Genomic DNA, 23154 nt, shown 5'->3' on the forward strand with positions numbered 1-23154 from the left:
ACAATTTAAATATAATAGGCCAGTGTTAGCAAACCTCTTAATGTATTGTCAAATTGTAAAAAATAATACATTTTTAAAACTTCCTTTTCTAAATTTAAAAATATTAAAAAATTGGAAATTTTAAAACTTCTAAAAATATATTTACCTTGTTCTGCAATATTTATAATATATATCGAAAGAAAAAAAATCAAATCAAAAACGTGTGCACTACTTAGTACCATGTGACAAGATAAAGTAAACGCAATACATTTTATCTTCAATTTTATATATTGTGTATGCTAATTTAGGAATTCATCAAAGTTAGAAATATCTACCTTTATCATTAATCATTTCATCTCAAATAAATATTTAACCAATAATGATTTTATGTCAATAGTTGTATACTTGTATGTAATATAATCTTAAATTTTCATTTAGACAAGCTAGATTACGTTTTTAACCACTGTGAGGCGACTAGTTTTTGTCAGGCAAAACCTGTTTGTCATCTCTACAGAGTCAACCATCTGTTTCATTAAGCTACGCCGATGCGTAAAAATCAGTTACCAAGGTTTCTTCTTAATGTGAATGGAGTATAGATTCAAAGTACATTTTTAAAATTAATCATACACTACTGTAGTCTATTTAATGAGAAAATAAATATTTTTTAAACATCACAAATGATTTGATTAGTACATTGAGAGTCACATGATCACGCTAACACCAGGAAGTTGGTGAGAGACAGGCAGCACTGATGAGAATCAGTTTGTAGTCTGATTATTCTCTCGTGGAATAGATTTATAAATGTATATTGTATATATTTTTAGATCTACAATATAATAATGACAAAGATGAAAAAATTGTTCTCAATAATTTATTTGACACAATCACAGTCTAAATAATAATAGTTATGCATTTAAGTTTTTAAGTAAACAGCTGAACACACAAAATTCAAAATACACTCATGCATATATTATAAATAAGATGTTGAAAATACAATGTATTTTTAGTTGTATTAATATTTAATATTTAACCTCTATTTGAGAAATACTATATGCATTATTAAAAAATCGTATACATAGACACACAGTGTTAACTGTAAAAGGATTAAGGTTTTATGAAAACAAAAACAAATTTATGTTTAAGTTACTATAATTAAGTAGAAAAAATATTTAATTTTACATGTTTCAAAAGCCTATAATGTAATATGTTTAAGGCATAAAACAAAATTAACAATAGTTTACAAATAATATACATGACAAAATAAACAAAAAAAATTAAACAATACAACAAATGGAATAAAAATATTTAACAATATTTACTTTACTATATTTAAAAATTGTTTTGTATGTAGTTTATATTTTCTATAATCACATATTTGTTTTCTCGTCTAAATATGAGTAGTTGGTGAATAACAGATAATATAGCTTTAGATAAATTAAATATATTGAAAGCTAGAGAAGTTAAAGATAAAGAATAAATACATTTAATAGTTTATAGAAACAATAAATTTAATGTTTATATATGTTTTTCTTTGAACAGAATAAAACAATTGAAAGTTACTAATGACTATTCAAACATGATATTCATGGAAATCAATACTTCTTTGTAATCTTTTAGTGCTTTGATGATTGATAGGCAAAAACCCTTGGAAAGTGGTAGTAATGGATATCCAGGAACAAGTTTTTCATCTAAAAATAAAATATAACCAAAAAATTATGGGATTATACTATATAATAGTTAATATTATTTGGTGTAAACTATATCAATCAAAATAAATAATGAACTAATTATTGTTGAATTAATAGCTATTACCTTCAGTTAATTCTTTTTCAGACATTTTAATCCAATTTTCAATTGTATTGATTAACCTAAAGATATTGATAAATATGTCAAACAATTAAAATCATTCTGCCTACTACATAGTTAAAAAAATACAAAAAACATACTTTGGACCATGAATTTTTACATGTTCCAGTATTTCTTCTTTAAAATACCCTGTATTTTTAACGCCTCTAAATGAAAAATAAAAATAACACAACAATTAATAATAGTTATAACTTGATGATATAGAAATAATAAACTTTTTCAATGGGGATAGAGAGAGCTTTTTATAATCCCAAATAACTGGATAATTTGATATTGTAGTATTTTTTCAATTTTTCATGCATAGATCAAGTAGGTATGTATTTTGTGATTTTGTAGATAATTTATTATTGTGAATACTTTATTGGCAAAATTTCAGTGAACTTCGTCACTGTATAAAATTTGAATTTAAATTTCTTAATGTATATAGTAGGAGTCACCAATTGCTATTTTTGAAGGGTCACTATAAGAATCTGGAAATTGTTTGTGGGCAATCAAAATTGTAATTCTGGTAAAAACTAATGAACAAAAATAATAAATTACATCACTAGAAAATATAAAATTAACAGTTTTTACTCATCTGTGGCTTAGATAAAATTTGTCAGAGAACCGCCATTAGGTAACTTCTGGTAGTAGTACATTGAAACTTTCAACTAACATCATATTTTTTAAAATCAAATCAATTTTATTTTATTTAACAAAATTTTGTATAATACTATTTTTATTTTTACAGATTTGCACAGACCATAGTATATGTGGGGGTGTTGATATTAAATTTATAAGTGGGCCAATAAACCACAAAAAACTCAGTGGGACTTTGTAATATAGAAGTTTCAATGTATATAGTATATAATTTAATAGCAGACTAAATATACATAACCCAAATAAAACTTATTACATATTTAACAATTTGAACGTTTACCTTAATTAAATTTTAAAAGAAAAGAAATATTTCACCCTTTGACTATACCTAATTGCTGTAATGTGTACGTGACAGCAGCACTTTATATCACTGAAAACTTATTGTTGAATATTAACTTTCTTTTAATTTACAGTATATTGAATGGAAATTTTGAATTAATAAAACTATTTCTAATAAAATTAATCAAATGCAGATCAGTAATTTATAGTCATACTTTAATGCAGTGGTCAAAGGATTAGCAATTTGTTTTTTTTTTTAACTTACGAATTATTCATATTTAACATATTTGTCATTGACTGCACTACTTTGATCAAAGCCATTTCGTTGTAAACACGAGAGTTTTCTTTTGCAAGCTTTTGACCTCGCTGAGAATCAAATCCAGCCTCATTATAATACGGTTCACTCACCAAAATCAGTCCTGAAAAAATTATAAAATATTAATATGGGAGTAAGTATAAAGTTGCATTATCACTACCTTGTATTGATACTAGAAGCTGTAATAAATTTGAATCATTAGGACACCATAATTCGACTCCATGACCAGACCAAGTACCCAAAAGACTAAGGCATACTTTTCCATCTTCATACAGATTTGGATTTAACCGGTCATCACAATAACTATAATAATGACAGAGTGGAGGTTGGAATGGATATGTGGGTGGAATTTTGACATCAAATAGAAATAAACCACCAGCATAAGGAGTTTTTTCTGGTCCTCTAATCATTATAGAAAACAAATCCTAAAATAATTAATAATGAAGGTAATATTAGAAAAACTTTTATATTTAGTCACCTTATTCTATCTAATAATATGACTGTTATTCAAATAATAATAGTATTATTTCTACAAAGTACAAAGAACTAAACTTTACAACCTTATATAATATATAAATGTATCTTTATTAATGTTAATGTAAGCCAATAACCTTAGTTGTTGAGGTTTAAATAAAAAAATTAAAAAAATAATAGTATTTTAATATTGCTAAATTAATAAACGAATTTTAGATTCTGAGCGGAACGAGGGATGTATTGATTTTACGATGATGTCTTTTTTTGTGTCTGTCATCATGTTTTGGGGCAGTAAAAATGATACAATTATCAACTTCAGTACCTTATTCGATCAGGAAATGAATCTGGTTGGTACTTCGGGAGGGTCAAAAGTTTTTATAATAATCGTGATAAACAAACTAAAAATTAAGGGAAAAACTGGATTTTTATGCACTAATCAATTTTGAAAAAATAATTTTGATCTTTGATGTAACTTTAAAACAAATGACCATAGATACATGTAGTTTTCACCGAATGTTAATATAAGTATTTTTTATCCATCATAGAATTTTCAAAAAATTTTGACTTAAGTTGAACTATTTATAGGCATATGCAATTTTTGATTATTATTAGTTTTTTTTTAAAAATTAATATCGATAAAAATGTATTTGTTGTGTAGAAAAAGCTTGAGAATTTAATACAAAGCTCCTAACATATTGTAACAATAGCAGTTGAAGTATTAAATAATTTTATAGCCGCAATTTTTTTTTATAAACATTCAATGTTTGAATTTTGACTAAATACGTAAAATTCACAAATCATTTTAAGCTAGAAATTCATAAAAATTATCTTTTTAAATCCAAGATTTTTCAACCTTTATCACAAAAAAAATATCCACCAGAAAGTTAAATTTAATTTTTATGAGCATTTGAAATTTAAATTTTTACGACATTGGATTTTCACTAGATTTCACATTTAGCGATTTTCTTATTTTGGTGTAACTCTAAAACAAATTATCACAGATACTTGAAAATTTCACTTGATGTTTACATAGACATTTTCTACATTTGTTTTTTTTTTTTGAGCTGTTTACTGACATTTTAATTTTCAACTGTTTTATTATTTTTCCTATTAATGTCAATAAAATTTTATTGATTGGGTCAAAAAGCATTTGAAGTTCAAATTTAGACTAAATACGTAAAATTTACAAAAATCTTCAAATTATCTTAGAAATTCATAAAAAATTTTGTTTTTAAATCTAAGATTTGAAAATTTAATTCAAGATTCCTTATGTTTGTTTACCTTTATAAAAAAAAAAAATGTCCACCGGAAAGTCAAATATTTTATAAGTATTAATAATAATCTATAATATCTATAATAATATATATCATATATTATATATCTATAATAATAAATCCTAGACAGATAAACCATCTCTGCTCAGAATCGTTTTTCGTATACAATGATATAATATCATTGAATTCAAATTTAATTCTATCCATTACAGTAACCCACTTGTAACCTACTGTAGAGCAGAGCGACATTTACTTTTCTGATTTTTTTATATTCATTATAATAAAATATTGTTAATTACCACACGATTTTCAAAAGTTTTCACCCAAATTCCTGCTGGTAAACTTTTTTGAAGTACTTGGATGTCTTTGGCAATAACTTTTGGTAATGATGAATGTAAATTTTCTTTGTCATTGATGTATTTGTGTGAATTATCCATAAGCGTTTCTACCACATCAAAAACTGTAAAATTAAAAAGATAAATTAAAAATAACATTTTATTTTATTGGCTTAAGATTTTAATTTAGAATCTTTATAAAATGCCTAAGGCCTGTTTTACATGGACAAAATTGTATGAGTAAGTACGAAATGCATACCTTTTAGGAAATACTGTTAAATTAATCACGCTACTACAATATGGGAAACATAAGCGAAATGTTCAAAATAATTTAACTTATTTTAAATTATTTATCCCATAAGTATATATCATATAATTCTGTGTTTATATTTAATTTATTTGGGCAAATTTAATTCAAACTACAGGATTGAGAAATTAATAATAATATAAATCAAGTATGTCTTTGAAATATAAGCTGATAATCCTTGTTACCAGTGATATATTCGTAATTTTTCTCTAGGGTATGCATATAGACGTATATTGAGGGGAGAGTGGTGGGGAGCTTAATCCTCTCTCTCTCTCAAAAAAAATTTCTCACCAAATCTAAAATTAACTTATGGTGAGCCGTGGGATATACCACCGCGTCTTTATATTTAAATTGATTTATCTCTCCCTCCCTCCCCCAGAAAAAAGGTTTTTGAACATATTTACGCCATGCACTAGGATGAGATGGAGTTATAACTTACTTTTTATCACATAATTTTGTTTTGTTTGCGGTAAAAAAATTGATCTTATACATTTTTTCTAACGATTATAACTATAAGACAATTGGTAATTCAATAAAAAATGTTTGAAGGTATACGTGGGTATACCCTCCAATACACCACTGCTTGTTTCCTAAACTTATAATCAAATTTATGTATACAAGTATAAATGGTTTATCACTGTATTCAAATTTAATAAACCTACTTATGCTATGTTCTCGTTTAACTTTATTTAAAGTATTAAGATTATAATTAAACTATTTATTTTCATAAAATTATTTTTATTTTTAACTAAAATTTATTTATGCATTTTAATGTGAAATATTTGCCTATAAACATTCTGTTACATAATATAAATCTGATGTAAATTGAGAAGTGATTTTCTTATTTGATAAACAACATTAGCAATTGTACATTTTACAAACTTAGGGATATTAAGTCTTTACAAACCTCCAGCTTCTTCTGGTTTGGTTATGACTTCACATACTGGTCCTGTCTCCAATTTAATAAAACGACATTCACCAGGATTAGGTTCAATTACTGGAGGTACTGATTTTGGCTCAGTAATGTCCATTATTTCAATACCAGTGTCATCGTGTTCATTTTGGTTTTTCGTATCACAATTTTTTGATATTATTCCATACTTGGAACGATATGATTCATTAAAAATAAGATTAACTTTTTTTATGAAATCTGACACAACCTGTTTAAGTTTAGTTACACTGTCCTAAAAATAAATAGGTTATTAATGCTGGTTAACATTAAAAATATTTTGATTTAATGCTTCAATGAAATTCAATAGACCATTCATGGACCACAAAATCATGTTTAAGGGATCAATTACAACTAGATTATTATTCATCGATTACTTATTAAATATTTCGTCACTTTTCATGGATATTGCATAGATTGATTAAATATTAAATACTATGAACTTAAATTATATTTCAATTATTTACTTTAATTAAAGTCTCATATGATGATTCTTCTTCTTCAACTATTTCTCCTTTTTCTTTCTCTTTATTATCTATAAAAATATGCATTCAACTATAAAATAAATATAGATCATATATGAAAAATGAAGCCACTATTAATTGTGTACGTAAATATGCAACATTAACCAATTGACTTACTAATACAAAAAACAGAACAGTTAGGTATATATTATAATACATAAACTACTTATCAATAACTTTGAATTAATTTAATTCTATGCCAAAATTACTTGTGAATCCCTGTACAAAAATAGTGCTATCAATCTAGTTCTAACAACTAATTATGGCTCCATCCATAGTCCACACAACAAACTGACAGTTGGTGACTCTGGCCAACATAACGTATTCAAAATTTGGTGCTACAAATTTATTTAGCGCCCCATACCTATATACCTATAGGAATGAGGTTTTTGTATTTGAGTGTTACTTAAAATATATCCTTATGATTGCTAGTGTCGAGGGGAACAGTCAGCAGATTCACCAACTACCAGTTCATTTGTCATGGACTATATCATATATATGAGAAATTTAATTAAAAACATTAAAATATAATACCTATTCTTGAGATTATTTTGTTTATTAATTTTGAGATATTATCCATGAGATCCTTGTACCATGATTCTATTTCTTTATATTCTGAAGTTGGCAAAAACGAACTAACGTTAAATCCTAACCTATACATTAGTACACTACTTTTACTATTTTTTTAAAATTGTTAAGTAATTTTTTAATTTAACTGATAAATTACCTATATTGTTCCAAAGCTTTTTTTAATTTAAGAACTTTATCTAAGTCACAATTTTGTTGAACAGCATCTAAAAATAAATTTATACTGGTAGCAGATTGTTTGAGTAATTGGATTAATAGTTTTGCATATTTCTGCTCTTCATCTTTTGGATCATAACTTCTACTACACAATATGACAAATATAATATGAAAACAAAATTATTTGGAAAATGTTTGAAATTATAATTTTTCCATGATTATTTAGTTTATCACAACTTAGCTAAATATAAATTAACTTACTTAGATGATCCAGGACTGGTAACAGACATCCAATCTTCCGATAAGTCATCTTCAACAGCAAGAGGTGCATCATCATCATCCTCATATTCTTCATCTTGAAAACTGAATCCATCATCATTTAGTTTGACAACAAATAATTCTTGAGGCCAACATTCGGTTTTTTCACCATTAACCCACATCACTAAGATCTAAACAGTTCAAATAGTTGAAACAGTATACAAACAATAATGTTAATAATTTAAACAGATATATTATTATTTAATGAATGTTATAAAAAAATTACCCTTCCATCAGGACCTGCACTTAATACTTGTCCAGCAGTTAAAGTATTTAAATCTGGATTTGTATCAGGATTAATATGTATAATAAGACAACCAGATTTAAAATGGAAATCAGGATGATCACGCAAGTCATATACACTAAAATAAGTCTTTTCAATAGGATTTGGTCTAAAAAAAAACAGTTAAATTAGATTCAATATTGGTTTCAAGAAATATTAATATAATTTATTCATACAAAGATGGATTTTCAGGATAAACTTTAAACCACTGTATATGAGCTGTGCGTTCTGCGTGGTCTACAGATTCTACAACACCATAAACATCAGATGCAGGATTTTTTTCTGTAACAAAATCGCCAGGGAAAAACTCAAGATCATCAAGAGTTTGTACTGGGTAGAGCTCAGTGGACGAAACTCCCGTTTCTCTAGTACCATCCTATTAACAAATAAGTTTTGTATTATTAAAATTGAATCCAAATTAGGAGATACTGGATATATAATATAAATAAACTAAACAATGGAAATAATCTTGATTTCTAGGTTTGTTATAATAAAGTTTCTTCTTTATAACCTAGTAATTTTCTGCAGATTTTTTTGTATATTCAGTGTTTTAGAGATTAGTCACCAATGATTGATATTAATCGTAGTTGGGAATCTCCAAGTTAGGATTATGCCAGAGGTATTCATTCAAACTGGCGTTGCGGCTCCTAGGGGTGTCACGAGAGTTTGCGAAAGAAGCCGCATCAAGGTGCCAAAAACCAACTTTATAAGAAGGTCATGTATGATTATTATAAATATTATTTGTAATCATTATGGAACTAAAGTCAGTTATTATCATCCCTATGTTATTTCAATATTTTCATAATTATTAAGGAGTTATCAAAATATTTTGAACACCCAAATGAGCGCGGTAAAAAGTTTGAATACCTCTAGATTATGCAAACCAAAAACTGAATACGGTTAATCCTCAGTATATTCTTAATTGGGTTATAATGTATAAAATGTATTAAATTACATACCTGCCATATAACATCTACCACAGACTTAGTGTAGCAAATCTCAACTACAACTTTGGAATTTGGTTTAGTTTTTATTTTGGGTATATTGAAATGTTTACTTTTTTTAATTAATGATTTCCACATACGGTTCCTCTTTAGTCTGTTTGATTTTAATGTACGTACACAACTATTGCCTAAAAAATATATAAGGAATTTATTTTAATTATATAAAATTGTTTAGATGTTTAGTACATAAAATATAATAAATGTATTAATGTATATGATACATTATACAGAATTACTTTTTAAAAGTATACGTATACAAACCTATTTTTATCAATTATTCAAACAGTGATTGTATATTTTAAATGTTCTTAAAACACCATAGTATAAAATATTAAGCATATTTTATCATATTTAAGAATTTTTTATGAATGGTCTATTTTTTTTAATCATAATTGCTTTTTGCCAAAAATTAATTATAATATAATTTTTTTTTGAATGTAGATTTACTAACTTAAATTTGGATAAGTATTTTCAGATTAATTATACGTAGAACTTTATGTACTAAAGATGATAATTATTGCATATTTGAGTATAGTACATATTCAAAATAGGGGTAGTTTTAAAACTTACATGATTATAGTATACAGTACCGGATCTAGTATATTTTTTACCCGGGGCAAAGTATAAAATTAGCGCCCTCCCCCCCTTTGTTATGCCTACAAATATACTTCTAAAAACTATTAATATATATACAAAACTAATTTGTTATTTGCCCCCCCCCCCCACAACATCCGGCCATCATAATATATAACATAGTTTAAAAATAATAAATTTAACTTAGTATTACTGATTAACTGTTTTCATAGTTATTATATATTTATATATGTTCTAAACCCCCATGGCATGCTTATTATACAATATTATAATATATTAAAAAATCCAGTTGAATATTATTCTTATTACGTAAAAAAAACTAATTTTGGTGTCCCGGATTTTTAAAAATTAAATCTGGCCACCCTAACATAAACTAATTGGCATTTTTTTTAAAACTATGGAAATGTACACATGAAAAAAATTACATTTATGTGACAGTTTAAATTGTGCTAAGACCAAAAATAAAAAAAAACATGGTTTTTAATAGAATAAAATCAGTATTTGAATAACTTTATAATTTAAGCTAGTATTGCAATGCAAAATTGTTTAAAATTACAATATTTTTTCATTTTACCTGATGTGCTTGTAGTTAGTTTTGTTTCAACTTTTTTAGACGCCAGTAAAGCTAATTTATACTCCTTATTTACTAGTCTTTCATTTCTTGGTGTTAACAGACCTGAGAAATTTCTACTAGATCCATTTTGTGTGCCTATAAATGAAACATTCAATAGTATATTAACTTTTCTGATAGATAATCATATAACATATTAAGGTTCATTAAGCAAAAATATAATTCATTGTTTAGTATAAAATGTAAATAGACAGACAGAGAAAATAACAAGCTCAAAAACTCAAATAGTTAAGAGGACGCTACACCCGCATGTGTTGTCTCCGTCTTACAAGCGTACTACATAGCAAATTTTCGTTTGCAAGATTCAATAGTGTGCTGTTAGTTTTGATATTAGAGTGAATTGACCCATTTTCAAACTTTTAGGTAGGAACATTATCTGAGTTCTCATGTCGGTTTTTTACGATATTTTAATTTTTAAATGAGTTATGAGCATGTTAAGTGTGAATATTTGAAAATTTACATAACTCATTTAAAAATTAAAATATCGTAAAAAACCAACACAGATAATGTTCCTACCAAAAAGTTTGATAATGGGTCAATCGTCAATTCACTCTAATATCAAAACTAACAGCACAATATTAAATCTAGTGAATGAAAATTTGCTATGTATTGTGCGTGAAAGACGGAGACGACACATGCGCGTGTAGCGTCCTCTTAATAAATAATATCTTACAAATAAGGCTAAGATTTAAAAAATATAATAAACATATGGAATATGAATACACATTTTGTACTAAAATAACATAAGGTTAATACTTATCAGGTTTTTAAATAAAACTATTACAAATTAATTTTTTATTTAAGAAATCCAGTGAATCTTTTAGAGTATTTTGGTCATAAATGATTTATTCGGTAAAGAAATTGATAAATAGTTTAAAATTGCACTCATTGTAATTTCTTTAATTAAATTAATTTTCGTATGTATATAATTAAGTAAAGTAATGAGAAAATCTAAATATTGTTGGAAGCTACTTTACTGTTGTTCACAGATAATTTTAAAATTATCTAGATAAAAGATAAGATAACCATTTTATCTTGAAACAAAACAAATAATTATACTTTATACAGTTTTTAGATTTTTAAAAATTTAACATATTCAACTATATTGTATACATATATTTATAATATTACAATTAACATTATTTATTATTTTGTATAAAATACATTATGGATTTAATTAATAAAAAAAAAAGGAACATACAACACATAATATATTAGATAATAACTACGTTTTTATGATGGTGTTAAAATGGTTTACATTTTTAAACAGTTTTAACTTGTTTTGTTTCAAAATAAAATGGTTATCTTATCTTTTATCTAGATAATTTTAAAATTATCTGTGAACAACAGTAAAGTAGCTTCCAACAATATTTAGATTTTCTCATTACTTTACTTAATTATATACATACAAAAATTAACACAGAAATCTGAGCTTGGCACAAATTTCAAATTTGTCATTCATTTTGTAGATAACCTGTTTTTCTCACAGAATTGAAAATAATTTAATTTTTAGTTAAGTTAATTATTTTATCCATTAATTTTTAACTTAACAAAGTTATAAAAATACTTTAGTAAACTTCTAACTTAACTAATTTTTTCTTATTATTAACTTAACTTAATGAGTAAAAAAAAATCGTTAACTTGTCCAACCTTGATAATCAATGCAGATAAATAAATCTAAAAAAATTAACAATTTTTTTTTTTGTTTTGAACATACTACTATATCAAAATTATGAAGTTCTGTGCCTTGTGAACTAACTGTGACAAATGTTTCATTGTTCGAAATTTAAAATATTAAAAAATTACAGATAAATGGAAAAATGAAGTAAAATTAATAAAAATGTTTTTGAATTATCTGCAGATAATCAGATAACAGTTTTATTAACCTAAATAAGATAAAAAGATAAATATTTTTACCAAGATAACGGACAACACAGCTTTCCCTTTATTTAACTGTTTTTAATGATGTCTTAGCATATAATATCAGAATATTAAAATATAGTTTATGGTTATCAGAACATAAACATTAAAAAAATACATAAATATATCATATTTTTTCGTCACCCCGTCATTTGATCTTTTTTTTTTTTGCCATTTTATATGACCTATTGAAATTCTGCCATTCAATATAAAGCTTAAATATCTTATGAAATATAAATTGAAAACTCAGTCACCAAAATAAAAAATATACATAATTGTTACATCAATTTAATTTATACAAATATACATACTTAATAAATCATCTCTATTTATAGAATCCAACTCAACAGGATGTGTACTTTTTGATTGGTATTTGGTAACTAAAAGTTTGTTGTTGTGCTTCTCTTTATTAATTTTATTATGTATTGAACCTGGACCAATATTAAAAGCTTCTGTGCATTTAGATCGCCACTGTTTCAACGTCATCAAATTATCGGAATCTTTAATTGTATACCAATGTGTGTCTCCCACTTGAATAGAACATGACTCGAATAAATCAATAGTTTTTAGTCTAAAAATATAAAAAAGTCATAACTATTAAATTATGTATAATATTGTACATCTTGCTGTATACCAAGAGATTGTAATACCATACTATGCACAGTTTAAAATTGTATGTTCACTTCATTAATTACTATAATTAAAAAGACGTATGGTTTGTCTCCGTTTTACATGTGCATAACATCGCAAAAACGGATTAGTGCGGGATAGAACCACTCAGTCGGTAGTCTTAGTAGAAACACCAAAAGTTAGTACAATATAGAAGATATTATCTTCTGTGTTGTAGGGTTTTTATTTGTTTGATACCTTTAATGAGAAAAAAATTATAATATTTTTGAAATTCTGACAATTTTAGGTTTTTCAAAATTCAATAACTTTTGATATATTGGTCTTAATGAAAAAATAAAAACGCTGTGACAGTTTAAATTCTCCTTTTAACATGAAAATTTGATTTCTTAATTATAACTGTAGATTTCTTGGTTCTTTCCCACGCAAAATACTTTTTACTATGTTATGCACTTGTAAGACGAAGACAACACATACAGGTATCACATCCTCTTAAAAAGATAATGATAATAACAGTAATTTACAAAACTGATTCTGAACCAAACATTTATATTAAATAAAAATAACTAGAACTGATATTAGGTAAACATTTTCTCTCCATACCAAGTGTTGATGAAATATTCATCATGACACCTTTAGAATTATACCTAAAATGTATTAAATTATATTAATTGTATTTTTGCAAGTGGAGGTATTTTGCATAGTGAATAGGTAGTAGAGTGGGAGAAATACGGGTACTAAACCAGAGCTTGTTCACTTGGATGTGCTAAATCACAAATAATCCAAAATATTGATCATTTTGAGTGTGGTAATTTCTCATTTTTCAACTAAAATTTAAATTAATAACAAAAATATGCAAAACGTAATATGGTCAGAAATGAAATATATGAAGTATAATTTTTCATATGTTTTGATAATGATTACAATAGTTATCACAATAACATTTAAAAGGATGCCACACCCACATGTGTTGTCTCTATCGTATAAGTGCGTAGCGTAGCAAACTTTACGCTCAGCAGATCACGTTTATCTTCATTAGCTTAAAATTGAGAGTGAATTGACGTATCGTAAAAATTAAAGGCAAGATTATTATCTAGGGCATCTCATGAGCATTTTATTATATTTTAATTTTAAAGTGAGTTTTGAATATTTTAAAATTGTAAATTATTTATATTTAAAAATACTCATAACTCGCTTTAAAATTAAGATATAATAAAACGCTCATGAGATGCCCAAGACAATAATTTTGCCTTTAATTTTTATGATAGGTCAATTCAATCTCAATTTTAAACTAACAGAAATAAACATGATCTGCTGAGCGTAATATTTGCTATGCCATGCACTTGAATGACGGAGACAACACATGCGGGTGAGGCGTCCTCTTAAGATAATCAAAGATATTACTAATTTTTCAGACAAGACATCAAATATGATAAATAACCAAATAATATTACAAGACCAGATTTATATGTTTTTGGAGTATACCTCACTAATTAATTAAAGGAATGTAGTAAAAAAAATGCATATTAAAGCATATAATAATATTCATTACTAGCTGAACTTGTGCACTTCGTAGCCTATTAAAAATCCTACCTCTTATTTGTCTCAAACGGGAGCGCCATATGAGGGAATGCAAGCCGCAGGGTATACTTTGATTCCCCTATTTTTGCCTATGTCTTATTGGCCTGAACTACAATCTACAATGCCGCCGACAGGGTTCAACAGTTAGTATATAAGCATTCTTCAAGTGGCATGAAATGAAATATTTTTTCTTCATTTAAAAGAGTAAATTCATATCTTAGATCTTCAGACTTCAATAGAAGACGAATAATTTAGCGATTTAATGATCATGCGGTAAAAAAAGAGTATGCTTACAAAATAAATTTAGATGCAACAGTAGATAGATTTTCCAAACGAAAAAGTAGAAGGTAATATATAAGCTATAAAAGCATAATTAATTTAAAAAAACTAATTATGTACATTGTATTATTATTTATTATAATACGTTAATAAATAGGTATAATATATTTATTATAAACTGCATTGGTTAAATGTTGGTACATATGCTAAATATTTTTAGGTCTATATCAAAAGACAAACAAATTATTAATAAATAATTTGAATTAATTTAAATATATCCTTCAAGAGTTTAACCTGACCTAACTCCATACAAGCCACTTTCACACAAACAATATCTGTATTTACGTACTATTTTGAAAAAAAATTGGCCTACTTAAATTTTGGTACCCCTATTAAAGCACTGAAATGACGTCACTGATCTCAATTCGTGTGTTAAAATCTTTTCCCGAGATTATGCTAGCAGTATATTCTTAAGCATAAAGATATATGCGTGCATATTTAAACACGCAATCTTGGATTCTTTTGAAATGCAATCACTAACTGATGTCATATATACCGATATGGAAAAAGCCTTCGATAGCGTTAATCACTTAATCATAAATTTTTAATAAATAAATTGAAAACGTATGGATTCACTGAACCACTTCTTTCTTGGTTTTATTCTTTCATCTCTGGACGCACCCAAATTGTAAAATATAAAAATTATGTCTCTGAACAAATTCTCGTTACTTCCGGTGTCCCCCAAGGAGACCATTTATCCCCAATATTATTTTGCCTTCTTATAAATGATATATCAGATGTAATTTCTCATTCTAAAATATTAATGTTAGCTGATGATGCAAAAATATTCAAAAATATTAGTTGCACAAAGGACGCTATTGAACTACAATTAGATTTAAATAATATGTATAAATGGTGCCAGCAAAATGCTATGCACTTAAATTAAAAAAAAATGTTTCTATATTACATTTTCTTTAAAAAGACAACCTATTCAGTTAAATTATTCGCTGGGTAATATAAATTTATTAAAATTTTCTACAGTACACGATCTTGGAGTAAAATTTGACTCCAAACTATCTTTTAAGGACCATGTACTTTATATTAGAAATAAAGCGTTGAAAAAGTTAGGTTTTATAAAACGAACATGTCAAAACTTTAGAGATGAATCTGCATTAAAAACATTATACTACTCACATCCGTTCACATTTTGATTATGCACTCCTAATCTGGCATCCATATTTAGAAACGCAAATCCAAGATTTAAACAAAATTCAAAATAATTTTATCAGATTTTTATGTTATCAATGTTTTGTTTATAGAGCACCCCATTCTGATTATAATCTTACAATCCGGATTTTCAATATGCAATCATTAAAACAAAGATTTATGCAAATTAAATCAAAACTTTTATTCAAATTATTAAATAATATGATTGATTGTCCGGAATTACTACAAAATATAAATTTTTAAATAAATTCAATAAACCACCAATCTGTAAATTTATTCTACATAAAACATTCAGCTACAAACTATATGCGAAATTCTCCATCAAATATTTTAATGTCCACAGCCAACTCTATAAAAAATATTGATTTTTTTGGTAATTTTCTAAATACTTTTATGTCAAATGTTCTAGGAAATACATAACAAATTAGGTATTAGAAATAAAATTAATATCTCGTTTTATTTCATTTCATTTTATTTTTTTTATTATAGAAATTTAAGTATTTAAATATTTATTGAATAATATTAATACCTATTTGCTCTTTAAATTTTAAGTTATTTTTATTATTATTATTATTATCATTGTTATTAAAATTATTGTTATATATAACTCATTTACTGTTAATGTACGTGTACAATATATTATATATATATTATATGAAAAAAAAAAACTGTAATTGGAATTTATTTCCGTAATAAAGAAAATATTATATTATAATATATAAGTTTAAAATATACAAAGTAATAATCTTACAATGAATTTCAATTTAGTATATCACAAGGAAAATAATACAAAAATTAAAAAAAAAATGTTTAATTTATAAGATTATTTTTAAATTACATCTATAGATTTAATTTAGCTAATTTTGAGTACAATATAGCACAAATTGATTAATCAACATGTCATGAAAAAATCGATCATTTCAGAAATATTTAAAATAAGGGTTGCACATGAGCAAAATACAAGAGTTAAAAAATTTTAAGTCATAGGAATTTAAGATCAAATAGTCTGGTTTAATGTCCTGCAAATAGAATCAAAAGATATTTACAGGGTTATCAGTTAATAAGTGTACACTATTTCTTAGGAAAAAAGGTATACAACAAAGTAACTTAGTATTAATTGTCATGTATCATATTAAACAAGAACTCAAGAAAGGACACAAAAAATTCAGCCTACCGAGTTTTTTGTGCTTTATCAGCCAATCTATAAACTTAATATCAATAACAATCACAACCATATACTATGGACTGTGCAAGTCTAATAGTTACGCTTTATTTTTTCAACTTTAAACCCCTTAGCATATATTTTCAGTCAAAAGTTTCATGACTTAAACGGCCCAAAATTGTTGTACTGAGTTTTATTCGGTAACCCGCCAGGTCAATCTGACCCTGCAAGTACTTATTAAAACATAAATTAAAAATTTTTCTTTAATACTAACTTTTTCAAATTATCACCAGTAAATAATCTTTCTGGCCAATATTCTTCGCGTGGCTTTGTTCTACTTGATGTTTGGCAGTACCATTCAACTTCAACTGATGAAACAATAACATCTTGAACATACACTTTGACCCACTAAAATTTATAAATACAATATGAATAAAACATCTAAATTAATTTATATAACTACTTTATTTAATTACCTTGGACCCAAATTTATAACTGAATTTCTTCTTATAGTTGTGCCATAAACATTTCATAAGGTTACTGATAGTTAAAAATTTTGCATTTTCTAAGGAATCTAGACACATTTTTAGTTTTTGCCCGTGATAGAATACATTGTCATCAATTGAAAAACTCTATTTTTAAATATTAGAATTAAAAGACATTTTTTGAATTATTTAATAAATGGTAATAATTGATAAACAATAAAAAGTAAATGTATGAAAAAATAATTTTATTCTTTGATATTTGAATAATTAATATAAAAGTTGACTTACATCACTTGTAGATAGACTTATAAAGTCTCGTCTATATGGATCCTCTAATGTAAAAATAGATCCATCTTGAGAAGCAAATGTAACTTTACATTTTACATCATAAACTCCACCAACCCATGATTCATAAAAAACCGAGGAATCAATTGCGAAGGGCTATAAATTTAATTTAATAATTAATAAATTATACTTGTAAAATGTATACCAATAAATTAACTAAAAACTGTTATTATATATCAAAATAACATTTGATACTAGTAAAAAACATTAATTAATTTCCATTCTAAAATACATAGAAAAGCATCATACATACTTCATCACTTGACTTTACACTAACAGAATACAAATTACATACAAAAATGCACAAAAAATAATATAAAAAAGCATAAATAGAGAAATGATATATATGAAATTCAGGAACAAAAGAACTGAATTTAATGTGATATATCCTATCATCATATCACTAAGTCATTGATAAACTTATATAATATTGTTTGTTTTAAATTAATATAATATACAGGGTGATAAATACTACCTAACATTCACCTATAACAAACAAAACACCCAACTTTGGGAGGCTATATCTTGTAAATGGATTAACGAAAAATGAAAATTTTAACGTGAAATTTCATTGAAAAAATAGCCTTTTTAGTTTATGAAATTTAAAGTATAGGTTCTCATTTGAAAATCAAAAGTTGATAATGGTTTACCTGATAAATATAAGGGTTAAAATATTTAAAAAATTTATAGTTCTAGAACAAGATGGATTTAAAATTTTGAAAAAAAAAAAAAATTGAAAAAAGTCAATAGTTTTTGAAATAGGTAATAAGTAGATATACAAATAATACAAATACATATACCTGATTTCATAAAAATTTAAAACTCAAACACTCAAAACATTTTTCCTATACCTAGTATACGCTTCGAGTTTTCTCTATAGCTACTTGAAGGAAGACTTATGGAACATTTAGTGTTGTATTTTTAATCCTTAGTTATAAACACAAAAAATTTTATGATTTTTAAACTTCAAAATTACTTGCAAATTTTCGCATTTTCGACAGATTTCGTAAAAATTTGAACTATAAACATTATAAGAATAACTTATGAGAAACTTTGTATTAAATTTTCAAGTATTTTAATAGGGCCAAAAAAATTTTATCGACACTTCAAAAAAAAAATATCAGAAAAATTGAAAATTTCAGTTGTCTACTATAAATACCTCAAAAAAGTCAAAATATTTGGAAAATTAAATCATGTAAAGAAAATGCCAATCTTAATAACTGGTAAAAATTTCAAGTATCTACAGCTTATATTTTTTGAATAATAACAAATGTTTAAAATTGTTTGAGGATAAATCGTTATCGTTGCACTATTTTGTAAAAATTTAAAATTCAAACGCACCTAAAATTTTTCGTATAATGATGCTTCGAGTTTTCTCTATAGCTACTTGAAGGAATACTTATGGAAAACATAGTGTTGTATTTTAAATCTTTAGTTATAAACACAAAAAATTTTATGATTTTTCAACTTTAAAATTACTTTCAAATTTTCGCGTTTTCGACAGATTTCGTAAAAATTTGAACTATAAACACATAAAAAAAATTGGAACTAACGATTTTTAATTTTGTTTAGCTACAATAAGAACAACTCATAAGGAACCTTGTATTTAATTTTCAAGTTTTTTTGGTCATAGAAAATTTCAGTGGTCTATAAATAACTCAAAAAAAGTCAAAAATTGGGGAAAATTTCAAGTATTTACAGTGATTAGTTTTTGAATTACAACCATATAAAAAAATCGATTTGGTCGAAAACTGGTTTTGCGTAAAAATTCCCGTTTTTCTGTCATTTTTTTTTTCTCGATTTTTTTGAAAACTGTTGGAAAATGTTAACTTTTGACCTTTATAATGCACCAAGGATATTCACTTTTCCATCGAAAAATACCCCCAAAGTTTGAAATTGAAGCATTATTTCGACTAGTTATACTGTATGCAGACAAAAAAAAACACACATCAGAGTAAAATCAATACATTCATCACTTCGTTCAGAATCTTAAAAAGATAATCAGTAGAAAAAAGCTATGAAAGAAGATTGAGTCTTAATAGATGGTTCCTACGACTTGTATACATAATATTTGCCATGTAGTGCAAATAATTGTACAAATATTCAGACTATTCAGTAGGTACTTGGTATTTGTTATTTGCTGATTTTATAATGGATTGTTAGTAAAGTGACATTAGTCAAAGAAATATATTATATAATCGTAAAAAAGATGAAGACTGGGAATTATATACTAAAATAATGATGTATTTTTGACAAATTATAATAGCTGAACCACAGAATAATTATTAATAATAATAATTCTGTGGTTGAACTATAATTCATCAAAATCAGTAGTCGCGGGAACCCAGCTTTAGTCTAATAATAAAAAAAATTATTTTTAAAGCAAAATAATGTATAAAAATTAAAAGAACATAAATTTATTTTTATACATATAATTGCTTTATACTTATAATATTAAATAACTACATACTTTTGTGTGAGTAAAGTTTCGGGAATTGATATTTTCTATTATTTTGTTGGTATTAAGAATTTTAACTGTGGCGTATATATCAATATTTTCACAATATCCAAATTGACTTGGTTTGCCTTCACTAACTTTACGTACTACATCTCCAGGCATTAATGATCGATCCATTAACACAACCTAGGAAGTTAAACACAATTAAGGCTATACTTAAAAACATTTAACCTGTCGATAGATAAACAACATACTTTATCATCTGAGATAATTTCTTCAGTCCCATTTGGATGCCAGATCACTTTGATCTCATTATGATTTTTATATGAGCTCTTTTTCAGCTCTGTTTCTGATCGTGATCTGTTCGTCGTTAAAACCAAACCATACTTGACTAGACCCGTTTTTGAAGATACCATGGCCACTTCATCTTCATAAAAGAACTTTTCATCATCTTTCTCCATTATTTTATTACACTTTATAATATGTAAAAATAAAAGCTGGTTGGGTGAAAATACATACACCGGCTTATATCAACGCACAATGTATGTAATAAATTTTAAACAATAAAAGTTAGAAACATGCGACTTAATTACTTAAATATATAAAAATTCTTAATTGCCAATCTAAAAACAAATTCTGTTCTAAATCTAAATGATTCATTATAGAAATACTGATAAACGTTATTATTATTTTTTAAGTGATGCAATGAGTAATCATATGTTAACATTGATTTGACATTCTAAACCAATCATATTAAACTACAAGGATATTCCACATTATTTATCATGATCATATTTTTGGCGGTCATTTTGAAAAAAAAAATATTTGATCAGGGCGATGAATGTATTACTTTTTAAATTTTTTTTGAGCAGTAAAAATTCTTTAATTTTCTACTTAAGCATTTTAATCTAGTAGAAAATTAAATATAGTTAGAAATTGGTGGGGAGAGAGTTAAGAGACAAAAGTAAAAAATGCCTAGTAGTAAGTAGTTTCCAAAACTTTCGTGAAATAAAACTAATTAATGAAATACGGATATTTTTACGCAAAACCAGTTTTAAGACAAATTTGATTTTGGTTTTTTTGGTATAACTCAAAATGGAAAAAACGTAATTATATGAAATTTTCATCAAATGTTTATATGTCCATTTTCCATACATGATAAATTTCTATTTATCTCAACATATGTTACATATATATTTTTATATACATAAGGCCATAATAGAACAACCTTCCAAATGAAATAATTTATTTTGTTCTAATCCAAATTTTTGATTTTTAATAATTTATAGACTTGAGTACTACTCATTAAATCAATTATCATAGATGTATAAAACAACTAGCAAGAATACAGGATATTATTGAAGTCACTACCCATATATAAATATTTATAGCTGTAGAAGTAGGAGATATCTTATTTATTAAAGTATTTTGTAAGCATTCCCCATGTGTTATATGGTCACATATGCAGTTTGCTATCAAGTTGTTTCAAGTATATGAACTACATAGGCTGCCTCTCAACACACCACTCAGTCCTTCTACGACATGGTAGACAGCATCCTAAGCTGCAAAAAGCAAGGTGAAAGGATAACCAAGGCGAAATCATGAGCTAACGAACTGGCTGCCGCTCCGGTATTTGACTGAGCCAAAATGTTATAATTGTAATATTTATTTACTTTGTAAGGTGAAGCAACTATTGTATGAAATGTGTTTGTATTTTGTATTAAAAATTAATAAACGATGGCAGCAGAGGAGCAGTAATGTTCAGACAGATCCTCCTTTGCAGTTGATTTAAACAGGAAAAAAAGTATATGAACTACGCAGTTATGACAGTATAATATACATTTTTTATTTACACTTAAAATTTTTTAAAAAACTAACTTAAATTATTTGAAAATTTGTAGATCAGGTTTATAGAAAATGTATAGTACTAAAAATAATTTTACGTCAAATAGTTTATTTTTATGATTTAAAAAAAAATCAAATCTCTTTTAAGTAACTGATAAATTGAAAATTAATAATTTTAAAAAATATATATATTTTCATTTTCACATGTACCTATTTAAAAATAATCATAAAATTAAAAAAAAGTAAGTATAAGTTTATACTTATTGAATTTGAAGACTGGCTCAATTTTACCTGATAAACATTTGGTATGAGATTTAAAAAAAAACTATATTATTTAAATATAATACATTTACAATAAAACTTTCTAAGAAACATACTTGCAAATTATCTATTTAAAAATAATTATAGTAGATTTAATACAGTTATTAAATAACACAAATTGCTGTAATATATGGATAGTGCAAGTATCTGCAAATTCGGTTAAATAAAAATTAAAAATGTTGTTAAGATCAAGTTGTTTAATTTGTCAGACCTTCCAGTTACATACTAAATGTATGAAAATCATTTAGTTTAATTAGTTAATAAGATTGTTAATTTTATTATACTATTTTAATGGAATACTCATTTTATTATTATTGGGTATAATATATTATCTCATACAGACATTTCAAACAAAATGAAATCAATAAACTTCTACAATCGCTTAAAT

At 25.6% G+C, this 23154-nt stretch overlaps 1 protein-coding gene across 4 annotated transcripts; it reads right to left on the minus strand.

Moving 5' to 3' along the window:
* Nucleotides 1-1110: 1110 nt before the first annotated feature.
* LOC107166601 ((E3-independent) E2 ubiquitin-conjugating enzyme UBE2O-like) lies at nt 1111-21256 on the minus strand. 4 transcript variants are annotated; one of them, XM_089221176.1, is made up of 21 exons: nt 20855-21256; nt 20613-20786; nt 18086-18238; nt 17789-17944; nt 17587-17720; nt 12748-13007; nt 10460-10594; nt 9247-9419; nt 8464-8663; nt 8231-8396; nt 7948-8135; nt 7670-7828; nt 7477-7610; nt 6886-6953; nt 6377-6653; nt 5127-5287; nt 3240-3504; nt 3029-3182; nt 1926-1991; nt 1792-1847; nt 1111-1667 (listed from the first exon to the last, which is right to left on the minus strand). In XM_089221176.1, the coding sequence occupies exons 1-21, from the start codon at nt 21059-21061 to the stop codon at nt 1546-1548; spliced, it is 3408 nt and encodes a 1135-aa protein (XP_089077302.1). In that variant the 5' UTR covers nt 21062-21256; the 3' UTR covers nt 1111-1545. The 4 variants fall into 4 exon arrangements, with proteins under 4 accessions (XP_089077302.1, XP_089077304.1, XP_089077303.1 ...); XM_089221178.1 differs by having other exon boundaries at nt 7477-7595; nt 20855-21255; XM_089221177.1 differs by having other exon boundaries at nt 7477-7595; nt 7670-7831; nt 20855-21255.
* Between the last annotated feature and the right edge of the window lie 1898 nt (nt 21257-23154).

The sequence above is a fragment of the Diuraphis noxia genome, unplaced genomic scaffold, assembly GCF_037042655.1.
Source record: "Diuraphis noxia isolate RWA-SAM2 unplaced genomic scaffold, SU_Dnox_SAM2 contig0002, whole genome shotgun sequence".
In the NCBI taxonomy this organism is placed as follows: Eukaryota; Metazoa; Arthropoda; class Insecta; order Hemiptera; family Aphididae; genus Diuraphis; species Diuraphis noxia.